The sequence below is a fragment of the Pogona vitticeps genome, chromosome 2 (genome assembly GCF_051106095.1).
Source record: "Pogona vitticeps strain Pit_001003342236 chromosome 2, PviZW2.1, whole genome shotgun sequence".
Taxonomy (NCBI): Eukaryota; Metazoa; Chordata; class Lepidosauria; order Squamata; family Agamidae; genus Pogona; species Pogona vitticeps.
Genome location: NC_135784.1, coordinates 67,464,534 through 67,477,681, shown reverse-complemented (window position 1 = coordinate 67,477,681; position 13,148 = coordinate 67,464,534). Strand labels below are relative to the sequence as shown.

At 43.0% G+C, this 13,148-nt stretch overlaps 1 protein-coding gene across 5 annotated transcripts in view; it reads left to right on the top strand.

Moving 5' to 3' along the window:
• The window catches only part of CACNA2D3 (calcium voltage-gated channel auxiliary subunit alpha2delta 3), a 648,666-nt gene that overhangs the window by 409,159 nt on the left and 226,359 nt on the right, over window positions 1–13,148 (top strand). For all 5 annotated transcript variants that reach the window (XM_072989633.2, XM_072989631.2, XM_072989630.2 and 2 more), the window contains exon 12: window positions 4,020–4,098. In XM_072989633.2, the coding sequence (XP_072845734.2) occupies window positions 4,020–4,098 (79 nt within the window). The remainder of the gene's footprint in view (window positions 1–4,019; window positions 4,099–13,148) is intronic.

Below are 13,148 nucleotides of genomic sequence, written 5' to 3'. Positions count from 1 at the left end.
GCTTGTTTTAAAACAATCGCAATAGCCTCCAGGCGTATCTGGCATATTCTAAAAATTGATTTGGTTCACTGATATTTATTAAACGTCTCTTTTATTTCTTTATTGCCTTTAAAATACATCCTGAGAACTTCTTCATTTAGAAAAAGTCAGGCTAGAACAATAATAACATTCTGTGATGCTCTAAATCAGTGGTCCCCAACATTGGGCCTCCAGAAGTTTTTAGACTACAACTCCCAGAAGCCTTCACCACCACTTCTGCTGGTTAGGATTTCTGGGAGTTGAAGTCCAAGAACATCTGGAGGCCAAAGGTTGGGGACCACTGCTCTAAATGGCTTGAGACAAGGATATGTCTCCCATGGACCTACTCTGAGATTAATATAATCTTCAGAGAGATAAGGTGTCTGGTGACCCCCAAACAGACTTGTATGGTAATGGTGGGATATCATTTTGGAGTGGGGTCCCCCCAGAAAGCTCACTGGGTGTGATTTCTCTCCTGATGGAAAATAAGGACAGAAAACAGGGACAAAACAAAGGTCATGATTGTCTAGTAACAAGAACAGGAGCTGTCTCAGAAGTGTTTTGAAGCTCCCTGCTGAGAGAGGCTAGGCTGCAACCCTCTTGGTTGTCCTTCCTCTGGCAGAAAAAGACCTTCAAAACAAATCAGAGTTTCCCACTTATTACAGCTAATCTAACTCAGTGGTTTTTACTTTTTTGTTTAAGCTGTGTTAATTAATATTTTTGCTTTTTTTACTCTGTATAATTGATAGTCATCCTGAGTATTATTTTTCTCAGAAAAACATGGTATCCATTAGGTAAATAAATAAAAACACATTTGAGCTTAGAACATTAACCTTAATTTATTTCATCATTCACTTCTAATGTCCCAGAATTACTTGAATATTGTTAATCTTAGTAATAAATACTGTATCTTTGATTCATTACACCAAACATTTTACCCAGGATCTTATTAGACACTGGAGAAGTGCAATGTACCATCAGCATGGTAATGTGGGATCCTCTAGTTCTGGACATGTTGTCCATATGCAAGTGGAGATTGCTATTACGGCTTCCTAGCCCATTCTTGAGTAAAGAAGTCACAGATGAATATTTGTAGATGACATTCACTCTAATTTTCAGCTCACCTGGGTGAAGCTCCAACCCTCTTATGCGTGACTCTGATGTCCCTGTGAAACTTCACCCCCATCCCCACCCCATGGGATCCTGTTGCAACTGGTAAAAGTGCTAGAAATAAGCACTGTGGGTGTGTGGAGGAGGAAGACAGTTGCACAGAGGGGGTGGGGTCACACATGCAACCGTGCACCTTAGAGGGAACCCTGCTTGTGGAATTGCTGCCGAAGTTAAACCACTTCTATCACAATTAAGGGATAAGCAGATTGAACTGCTGGATAGCTCAATGATTTCGCCATCTGGCTACAGAGCCAGAGGTTGGGAGTTTGATTCCTCGCTGTGCCTCCTTGACAGGGTTGGACTCGATGAGCCATAGGATTCATTTAGAAAAAGTCAGGCTAGAACAATAATAACATTCTGTGATGCTCTAAATCGGTGGTCCCCAACATTGGGCCTCCAGATGTTTTTAGACTACAACTCCCAGAAGCCTTCACCACCACTTCTGCTGGTTAGGATTTCTGGGAGTTGAAGTCCAAGAACATCTGGAGGCCAAAGGTTGGGGACCACTGCTCTAAATGGCTTGAGACAAGGATATGTCTCCCATGGACCTACTCTGAGATTAATATAATCTTCAGAGAGATAAGGTGTCTGGTGACCCCCAAACAGACTTGTTTGGTAATGGTGGGATATCATTTTGGAGTGGGGTCCCCCCAGAAAGCTCACTGGGTGTGATTTCTCTCCTGATGGACAGAAAACAGGGACAAAACAAAGGTCATGATTGTCTAGTAACAAGAACAGGAGCTGTCTCAGAAGTGTTTTGAAGCTCCCTGCTGAGAGAGGCTAGGCTGCAACCCTCTTGGTTGTCCTTCTTCTGGCAGAAAAAGACCTTCAAAACAAATCAGAGTTTCCCACTTATTACAGCTAATCTAACTCGGTGGTTTTTACTTTTTTGTTTAAGCTGTGTTAATTAATATTTTTGCTTTTTTTACTCTGTATAATTGATAGTCATCCTGAGTATTATTTTTCTCAGAAAAGCATGGTATCCATTAGGTAAATAAATAAAAACACATTTGAGCTTAGAACATTGACCTTAATTTATTTCATCATTCACTTCTAATGTCCCAAAATTACTTGAATATTGTTAATCTTAGTAATAAATACTGTATCTTTGATTCATTACACCAAACATTTTACCCAGGATCTTATTAGACACTGGAGAAGTGCAATGTACCATCAGCATGGTAATGTGGGATCCTCTAGTTCTGGACATGTTGTCCATATGCAAGTGGAGATTGCTATTATGGCTTCCTAGCCCATTCTTGAGTAAAGAAGTCACAGATGACTATTTGTAGATGACACTCACTCTAATTTTCAGCTCACCTGGGTGAAGCTCCAACCCTCTTATGCGTGACTCTGATGTCCCTGTGAAACTTCACCCCCATCCCCACCCCATGGGATCCTGTTGCAACTGGTAAAAGTGCTGGAAATAAGCACTGTGGGTGTGTGGAGGAGGAAGACAGTTGCACAGAGGGGGTGGGGTCACACATGCAACCGTGCACCTTAGAGGGAACCCTGCTTGTGGAATTGCTGCCGAAGTTAAACCACTTCTATCACAATTAAGGGATAAGCAGATTGAACTGCTGGATAGCTCAATGATTTCGCCATCTGGCTACAGAGCCAGAGGTTGGGAGTTTGATTCTTCGCTGTGCCTCCTTGACAGGGTTGGACTCGATGAGCCATAGGATTCGTTCCAGCCCTGCAGTTCTAAGAAGATGATTATTGACTCTAAAAGATCCTGGTCTCTTGTCACTTTTTAAGGAAACAACAAGCAGTGTGCATGTATAGTTCCTGTTCCATGCAAAGCCTTCTTGTAATGTGTTTCACTGCAAAAGCTTTCCAAGCTTGAAATGGCTTCTTGTCTCTTGATTTCTAGTAACTGATCAGAGATAGGGACAGAATATAGTCAGGAAAACAATATTCATTAGTAGCACTTTCATTATGCAAAGAAACTAACAACTGTAGGCCTCACTAACTGAAAGGCAAAATGCAGAGTTTCTTTCATTAACCAGCTGCTCCTTTGAATTTTCATGGTGTTTTATTCTCAACGTGTTATTCCCAAGTTGTGAAATAAATAGGGGTAATTGAAGTGTAAGTTTTCCTTGAACTGGAAATTGACCTTTGCAATCTCAGATGTGTTGAATTTTCTCATATAACTGGATCTGAGACTGGTTCCAATGTGCTTTCAGCTGTCTACCTTGTGAACAGAGACAAGGTTGAGCAGTTCTGTAGTTTTTCATGCCAGGATACTGGTGTGTGTGAGTTCATTTAAAGTAATATATTCTTATTGTGGGGGGGGAGGGGGAGGGGGAGAGAGAGAGAGAGAGATTTTTAACACATTTGAAAGAGGTGAGCTTTGCCGATAGGTTGTCCTATGATTTTCACGTATGTAGCAATAATTTGTGCAGTCATTAAATGGATTAGAGCAGAACTGTACTAAGTCTGAACTAATAGATAAGATCCTGTATCATCTGACGTCATGTTGTACCCCTCTTGCATTAACTCCTCATTTACACTTGCTCATGGTTTTGGTTAAATGCTAGCTTGTGTGGGTGTGAGTACACGTTGTTTTATACAGATTAAGCATGAGACATTGTTTTATTAAACATTATATGGAGCTTACCTCTCTCAGTAAGTTTACTCACGCAAAAGAAAATTTCAATGAAATAAGTAAGGCATACCCAGATGAATGTGTTTAAGCTTAGAGAGCATTTTTTTTCAACCTCCTTGTGCTTTATGATTTAATTTAATATGTAATAATAAGTTTAGTTAAAATGCATTCTTTAAGTGCACATCTGTAGCAGAGCATTAATAACCCAGTGCTACATTTTCAGGTTCGCATTTTCACCTACTTGATAGGAAGAGAAGCCGCCTTCGCTGACAACCTCAAATGGATGGCTTGTGCCAACAAAGGTTGGTTCAATTTAGTTACACGAAATGTTTATTTGCTCCTGCTATGGTAGTTACTCTTTTTTACCCCACCAAATCCTTTCTATCTGTTCTCATTTAACCCTTGAAAATATTTGCTGGGAAAGAAGAGGAGATGAGGCTACCACTTGGCAGTATGATATCAAACCAATATGGGACAAGGAAATTAATCCCCAGCACAACATTTTTTTTTTCAAGTAAAGCTCAGGATTCAATATCGGAGCTGTACTTCACTGCCCAGAGTTGGATGTGAGGTGGTAATAGTCCTAAGGTATTTCTGACAGAATTATAAGACAATATCTACTGCTCCCAGAATAATGCAATCACATTATTGTTAGGTACCTTGTTAGTAGAAGGGCAGATATAAATTTAATGAACTGATTTAAAAGTTTGCAGAACAGCCGTTATGGGGTCATTTTCCTCAGAAGTGGAGAACAGGGTATTTGTTCATTTACAAAAGTATATGTTGAACAAGCTAAACTGCTAAACTTCAGTTGAACATATTCCCTAGATTCAGAATGTAGCTGAAATCATGTTCTGTAACTGACACCCACATAAGGCTGATGTCATCAGCAGAGATTATTTTTGAAAAATTAAGCATTTTCTACTTCTGTTGAGAGGCTTCCCCATCTCCCATGTTATCCCTTTTATGGGGAGGGACCTGCAAAATTGGGGAAGGACGTATTTAATAGGGAAAATTACTACTGCTGGTAAAGTGATCCTGCTGGAAGTGCTTTTCAATAATTAGAGACTTCCTCATCTTGTCTCACTGCTCCCATGGCTACCTAAATATGAAAGGGAGTTGTGTGAGCCTCCTGATAATAGCAGGAAATGTCTCATTTCCAAAAATGCATCCCCACTGGTGACATTATCATCCTTAAACAATTGTAAGTTACAGAACAGGAGATCACCTTCTGGTTGGTAGTTCAGCAGTAGGCGTGCAGTGGTGTAGCTTCTGTAGCAAGAAGATACCTTATTTGCAGAGCTGTTCTTCTTTTTTGTTTTTCTGCTTTTCATTTTCATGTTCATGAATCATTTCACTTAGTGTTTATTTTACTAAAGCAGCCAATTTTGAAGCCATCCATGCATGACCCACTCAGAAAAACCTTCAGCAATAGGCTGGGCCATCTTCCCCAGTCTAGACAGGACTTCAGGGGAAAGGACATGCAAATCGCCCAACTTCATTTTACACAGAGGCTGCAGGGTTGTGGTTTTCTATTGGACACCATTATTTTCCAAACATTATCCATACAAAGCTGAAGCCAGCATGTTTTTGAAGAATTATAATAGATGGATGCCAATCTGGTCTTTATAAAGAAGTGGTTGGTCTTGAGGCTCCTGATGGTCTTAAAGTACAACTCCAGAAATTGGGAGAAATGTTGAGGGCTGATGTTTATACATCATAATGGGCTCAAGCTACAGGAAGCTAGATTTAGGCTGAATATGAGAAAAAACTTCTTAACTGTTGGAGCAGTATGACACCACTGTCATACTGTTACCTCAGAAGGCAGTGAGCGCACCAACACTGGATGTATTCAAGAGAATATTGGACAAATATCTGTCAGATCTGTTTTGATTTGGATTACTACACTGAGCAGAGGGTTGGTCTAGATGGTCTTATAGGCCCGTTCCAACTCCACGATTCTATGATTCTATGATTTATGACTTTAGAGCCAAAGTTTGCTTCTAGAAAGGTGGTATGGGCTCCTTTTCTTTTGTAGTGGTGGAATCTCATGTCCTTTCTCTGAGGATGGGGAAGTAATATTTTTGTTGATGTGATAATAATTTATTTTATCTATTTATTTACAATATTTTTTAGCCGCACCATTACCAGTGGCTTCTGGGCGGCGTACAACAATGTTAAAACTTAAAAACATTAAAAACATTTTAAAAGACAATATAAAATATCATTTATTAAAACAATTCTTAAAACATTAATATTAATAAGTCCTGCTGCTCATGTGGCCAGCTAGGGAATACCGTTTAATTAAAATGCTGGCTAAACAGAAAGGTCTTTGCCTGGCGCTGAAAAACCAAGAGTGTTGGAGCCAGGCAGATCTCTATAGGGAGGGCATTCCAAAGTTGGGGGGCAACAGCCGAGAAGGCCCTATTTCGACATGCCATCCCCCTCACCTCTTTTAGGGATGGCACCTTCAGAAGGGCCTCCTGGCCCGATCCTAGAGGATGGACAGGCTCATATGGAAGAAGGCAGTCCTTTAGGTAACCAGGTCCTAAGCCGTTTAGGGCTTTATATGTCAAAGTAAGCACTCTGAATTGGGCCCAAGCAGCAACCGACAGCCAGTGTAAATTTTTCAGAACCGGCGTGATATGAGTCCGTGCGGTGGCGCCACTTACCAGCTGCACAGCCCAGTTCTGTGCCAGTTGCAGTCATCAGACCATCTTCAAAGGGTGCCCCACGTATAGCGCATTGCAGTAGTCCAGTCTGGTTGTTACCAGGCTCCACTCATCCAGGTATTCTCCGCAGCTGTAAGAAGGCACTCCTGGACACCGAGTCCACCTGGGCTTCCAAGGTCAGACTGGGGTCAAGGAGCACCCCCAAGCTGCGGACCCTGTCCTTTAGGGGGAGTGTAATCCCATCTAAGGCAGGGAAATGGCCCTTTAACCTATCTGGCGGGGCACCTACCAGCAGCACTTCAGACTTGTCTGGACTGAGCCTCAGTTTATTGACCCTCATCCAGACCATTATCGAGTCCAGGCACGAGTTCAGAACGGTGACTGCCACACCTGGATTGGTAGAGAATGAGAGGTAAAGCTGGGTGTCGTCAGCATATTGCGGACTCCTCAGCCCAAACCTCCTAACGACCTCCCCCAGCGGTTTCATGTAGATATTGAACAGCATGGGGGACAGTATAGAGCCCTGGGGAACCCCATAACACAAGTGCCATGGATCAGAGCTACTGTCCCCCAGCACCACCTTCTGGACTCGATCAGCCAGGTAGGAGCGGAACCACTGTAAAACAGTGCCTCCAATTCCCATCCCAGCCAGTCTGTCCAGAAGGACACCATGGTCGATGGTGTCGAAAGCCGCTGAGAGATCCAGGAGAATCAACAGGGATGCATTGCCCCTGTCTTTCTCCCGGCAAAGGTCGTCAAACAGGGTGACCAAGGCAGTTTCTGTCCCATAACCCAGCCTGAAAGCCGATTGAAATGGATCTAGATAATCAGTTTCATCCAGGAGAGTTTGGAGCTGCTCAGCCGCCACGCATTCCAACACCTTGCCCAGAAAAGGGAGGTTTGCTATTGGTTGATAGTTGTTCACTAGACCTGGGTCCAGATTAGGTTTTTTTTAGGAGTGGGAAAATCACTGCCTCCTTTAATGGGGCAGGAACCACTCCCTCTCTTAATGAGGAGTTGATGATCTCCAGGATCCAGGTGCAAACTCCCCTGGCAGATTTCTTTATTAGCCATGATGGGCAAGGGTGGAGTTGTGTAGTGGTGGCACAAACCGATCCAAGCACCCTGTCCACATCCTCAGGTTGTAACAACTGGAATTCATCCAATAAATCATGGCATAAGTCCGGACACAACCATAGGCTCTGAATCAACAGTGGAGTCCAACTCTTTGTGAATCTGAGCAATTTTTCCCTCAAAGTGTGTAACAAATTCGTTACAGTGAGCCACTGAGGAGTCCGGGACCTCCACTGAACCATTAGGTTGAAGAAGGTCCCGGACCACTCGAAATAGCTCTGCTGGACGACACACCGAGGAAGCAATATGACTGGAGAAATACTGGCGTTTCGCCAGCCGTATTGCCACAGAGTAGGCCCGATAATGGGCTCTAAGCTGTGTTTGGTCATAGTCGCAGCGATATTTCATACAACTGCGCTCAAGCCGTCTCCCCAACCGTTTCATAGCCAAAAGCTCCTCTGTGTACCATGGAGCCATAAAGGCTCTGCGGGCAGGGAGAGGGTGCCTAGGTGCGATCATGTCAACCGCCCGGGCCATCTCCTTGTACCACAAGGCGACCTGGGCTTCAACAGGAGCGCCAACCATATCAGCTGGAAACTCCCCTAGAGCATTCAGGAATCCTTCAGGATCCATAAGTCTCCGGGGGTGGATAATTTTAATTGATCCCCCACCCCTGCAGAGGGTAGTAGTGGTAGAGAGTCTAAATTTTACCAGAAAATGGTCCGACCATGACAACGGAGTCAAAGATAGATCCACCACATCCGGACCACCATCCCCCCGTCCTGTTGAGAATACTAGGTCAAGTGTATGGCTCTTCTCATGAGTCGGGCCGATGACATGTTGAGACAGCCCCATGGTTGTCATAGCGGCCATGAACTCCTGAGCTGCCCCTGATAAAGTGGCCTCGGCATGGAGGTTGAGGTCTCCCAGTACCAAAAGTCTGGGGGTCGTCACCAGATCCGAGATCACCTCCATCAGCTCAGGTAGGGAGATTGTTGGTAAGCAGCAGGGTGGGCGGTATGCCAACAGAATCCCCAATCTGTCTCTTGAGCCCAACACACAATACAGGTCCTCTAGACCATTTCTCAAGGGGACAGGGAGTCTGGAAAAGTGGAAGGAATTCTTGTAGACTATTGCCAGTCCACCTGCCCTTCCCTCCGGGTGACCGTGGTGTTTGACCAAGTACCCAGGGGACATAACTGAGATAGAGGAACTCCTCCTTCTTCTCTCACCCAGGTCTCAGTAATGCATGCCAGGTCGGCCCCCTCATCCAAAATTATGTCATGGATGAGGGCAGTCTTATTTTTGCCGACCTGCCATTTACCAACAGTACCATGTGGCCCGGGGGTGGTGGCTGATATGGTCACCTGGTACCGTTTGGCTGGGAGTAGAGCTAGAAATGGGGATAGGTGTAAGGTATCTGCAGCGGGCCACTCTGAAGCCTCTACCAATACAGGCCTCCAAGAGTGCTCATTACTCTTCTTCTAACTGCTGCCACCAACCTATCTTAATACTCAAAAAGGACAAGTGTTTCTTTCAAACAAGTAAGTTGTTTATTGATTTATACAAAATAAAAAGAATGAATCACAGGTAGTAAATCTAGTTGTAAATCAAGTTTCTCATTTAATGTACCTCACACAGACTTTTCCCTCACTGACTATCTCTCACAAATCTATCTCACTCTCTCAACCAATTTCTCTCATCTCCCAAACTCCAAAACTCTCTAGAATTTTTACACATCACACACACCCCTTATATAATCCAGCTCCTCCCCCTTATGCACCACCCTCCATCCTCTCATTGGCTGATGTTCCCCTGCCCAGCTGTGATGGACAAGTAAGAGCAGAGCCTAGAGTAATCTTGGTTGATTAGATAGGCGGGATATAAATAAAATAAATAAATAATAAATAAATAAATAAATACAGTATGTAACCTCCTTTCTCCTACGCGGGCATGCTCTACTCCCACCGCCATATCTTCCCCTGCCATATATTGTCTCTGTTGGTTGCCCCAGAGACCCCTCAAACCCCCCTGTTTCCCAGCTTGTTCCCCAGCCAGTTTCCTCAGGGAATCTGGCAGCTGGCGGGAGCCCAGCCACTGTCCCACCGTCTCTCTCTCCGTGAGCTGTAGAAGGCAGATGTTGTTCGTCTCCCCTGAGCGCAGGAATGCTGGTCTGGTAGGGCCCTAGAAGCAGCTCCGACTTAAAAGCTTCTTTCCCCTTGAGCCAGGTGACTGATGTTGGGAAGGGGGTCAGGCAGCCAGAAGCAACAGGGCCCAGTCCTGCAGAGCAGAGGGAGACTTAGCCAGCTCCCTTGGCAAAAGGCTGGCAGCCGCCCGACCACAGACCCACCGTCTCCCACACAGTGAGCTGTAGAAGGTAGATGTTGTTCAGCTCCCCTGGGCGCAGGAATGCTGGTCTGGTAGGGCCCTAGAAGCAGCTCCGACTTAAAAGCCTTCTTTTAATAGCAGTACTTGTTAAATAATTTTTTAATATTATTAGCTACATGCTTAATTTTCCAATATCTAAAGTTGGACTGTACTAATGTATTTTAAATCCCAGTGCTCAAGGCTCTGCTATTTAGGTAGCAAACAATACCATTTCTGAAATATAATTTGTATGTCACAATAAGACAGTTCGTGTCAGTTTCCCAGCAAGATATCACTGTTGTCTCTGAGCTATAATGCACGTGAAGTGCATGACACAAATTCAGTCAGACTGCATTGAGCTCTAACCTGTGCCAAATCTTCTTCCTCAAAAGCCCTATTCAGGCATTAGCCTGCACATTAGCAGACCTAAGATGGGGAAGGAATACTGAAAATAAAGGTGTGGGGTGTTTTTTCCCTGTCCAGTGAGCAGGTAATGACCAAGCTAAGAAAATAAATGTAAAGAATCATTCAATGACAAATGAGAAAAACAAGCATACTCAGAAATCTAATGAGAGAATAATGCAGAAATGGAAACAGTATGTGACACGGGAAGCTCTGTAAACAAACAACATATTTGCTTGTTCATTTGGGACATAGCAAGATGTGTGATAGCCATATTTTACTTTTTGGCTTCTTGTTTTGCTAATTAGCTACACTGCAAAGCTGCTTTAAAGGTTGAGATACATGTTTGGGTTTACCAAAGAGAAGTTAGAATATATCTGGTGGGCAGGATTTCAACTGGACACTTGGTACATGAGGAAGGGCCTTCATAGAAGCGCCCTGAAGCTTTGGTTGTTTATTTTTAAAAAGTAATAAATCCTCATTCACAGATCTCTTTTGTTTGGGCCTAGTTTGACATTAATGACTTTGGGCCCGTTTATGTTGGAACAGGCAATTTCCATGTTGTTCAGTGTGCTTCATCAGGTGGCATCAGGGAAGTTGCTTCATTTTATGCTGTATATAGCACAAAATGCTAAAGGAGACTTAGTCTAGTTGATGGTGGCTTAATGACAGAACTGTGGACCTCAAATATACAATGTAGTACCAAGATAAAATATCTGGTTAAGCTACAGTTCTTTCTGTCATCACATTATGTATTGACGTTTTCTCACTTTTGCATGCCTGCACACCATATTACTCTCTAATGATTCACTTGAAGTACATTCATTTAGCCACAGATTGTTGCTTTAATCACTGTCTGTGCCCATCTGATGGAAATTATTCAAAAGCATGATTTAATCAGCTAATATTGTGCTAGGATTTAGCCTTAGTCACTGTATAAGAATCCTTTGAAGCACATCTCTGGAAGACAGTTTACTCAATAACAAAATAAGTTAGTATTTCAGGAAGTACATTATCCATATTTCATGAAGATCTAAGCACAGCTGGTCAGAAAATGTGAAAATAGAAAGATACCTTCCTTCTTTGCTTGCTAACTGGATCTATACTAGTTCAAGCTCTAATAATGGAAGAATAAAAGTTTTTTTGTTAGTTGCCAAGAGGAAATAGCAGATATGGCTCTGCACCACGTTTTGGCAGTGTTTGGGGAGAATGCTCTTGTTATCTTAATGGAATTTCTGTTCCATTCCCTTTTAACCTCCTTCATGCCACCAGCCCCTACCATTATAAGAAACAGGTGGAAATATGTCAGAGGGTTGGGAAGAATCATTATTCTTTGGCTCGGTACAGCAGCCAAGCTGGGGCTTTTAAATACACTATCTCCTGAGGATCTTCTCTTTTACCTTTGAGGATTCTGGGATATATATTAAGCACTGCTCTGGTGACTGTGGGTTATTCGATATATTTATGGAGAAACCGTAGGTATGATTCTCTGTCTGGTTCCCATCCCTCAGCATTCTGGTAGAAACTAACTGAAAGATAGTTAGTGCTTGTATAGCAGAATGAAACCACTCTTTGTTTAAAGTTATAAATATTTCTCTTCTCCTGTTAAGGCCTACATGAGATTTCCTTTCTGTACCTTTATAGAGAGAATTGACTTACATATCCCTGCGAATCTTTGATAGTTACTTTAATTAATGTCAGTGTAAACCGTTATCATGCCAGGGACCAAAATATGACTGACAAATTTGTTTTCTTTAAAAAAAAACAGGCATTATCTAATGTACACATGCTGTAACTAGTCATAGATGCAAAAGCACTCTTATCGGGCAAATTGTGTTGTACTAAAAGTTCATTCAAACGAAGTATATTTGAAAAATGCATAAAATGTTTTCTTTTCAGAAAATGAAAGCTTGTGCAGAAACAATAGAGGAACTGGAGAACTTTGAGGCATTTTTGTTCTGCTAGTTTTTGCCCCCCCTCTACTTAGAATACCTCATGAATGGAATAATGTGACATCATCGAACACCTTCCTCCCATAGCACCACGGTGTTTGCTCTTTCCACTTGCAACATGGCCAGGTTCTGTTTTTGTTTGGTGCGAGAGAGGGATAATACCTGCAGGAGAGATGTGAGACCCAGCAGTACGGAGCTGCAGCATTTCATAAGTACTGCACTGCAGTCTAATTCTTGCACGGTTGGGTGAACTGAAGCCTGTAGTTGTCACAGAGGTCGTTGACCTCGAAATCAATTTTCCTTCTGGTGATTTTCCCCTTGGAAGCACAGAGGAGCCGCAGGGTGTTTGAAAGATTTGCAGCTGACTGAATGGTGGCTAGTGAAGTCCTTTCTCTGGAATTGGATCACTGTGAAAATTCAGTGATCCAGTTCCAGAGGAAGGACCTCCTGGTTGGACTCCAGCATATTTTCCTCTTACGTAAGTAGTCTGTATCTTGTGGGAGCATAGGCTTAATGAGGCAAAGCAGAAACTCATTTTGTATATATTAAAACAGCCAAGATTCCAAAGCTTCTGCAGAAGAACTTATGAAAATCCAGAGCTGTCTCCTTCATATTCTGTGTGGAAAAAAAGTAAAAAGCAAAGTATGCTGCTTGTTTCCTCCTCCTCAAGCACTTAAAGCACTCTCTGGGTGATTAGCAACTGAATTATGCAGGCTACACATTGCCTCCACCAACATGTTGGGTACTCAGTTTACTGACCTTGGAAGGATGGAAGGCTGAGTCAGCCATGAGCTACCAGGAACTGAACCTGGGTCATGAGTAGAGTTTCAGCTGCAGTACTGCAGTTTAACTACTTTGCTATGAGGCATCTCATGGAGTTTCATG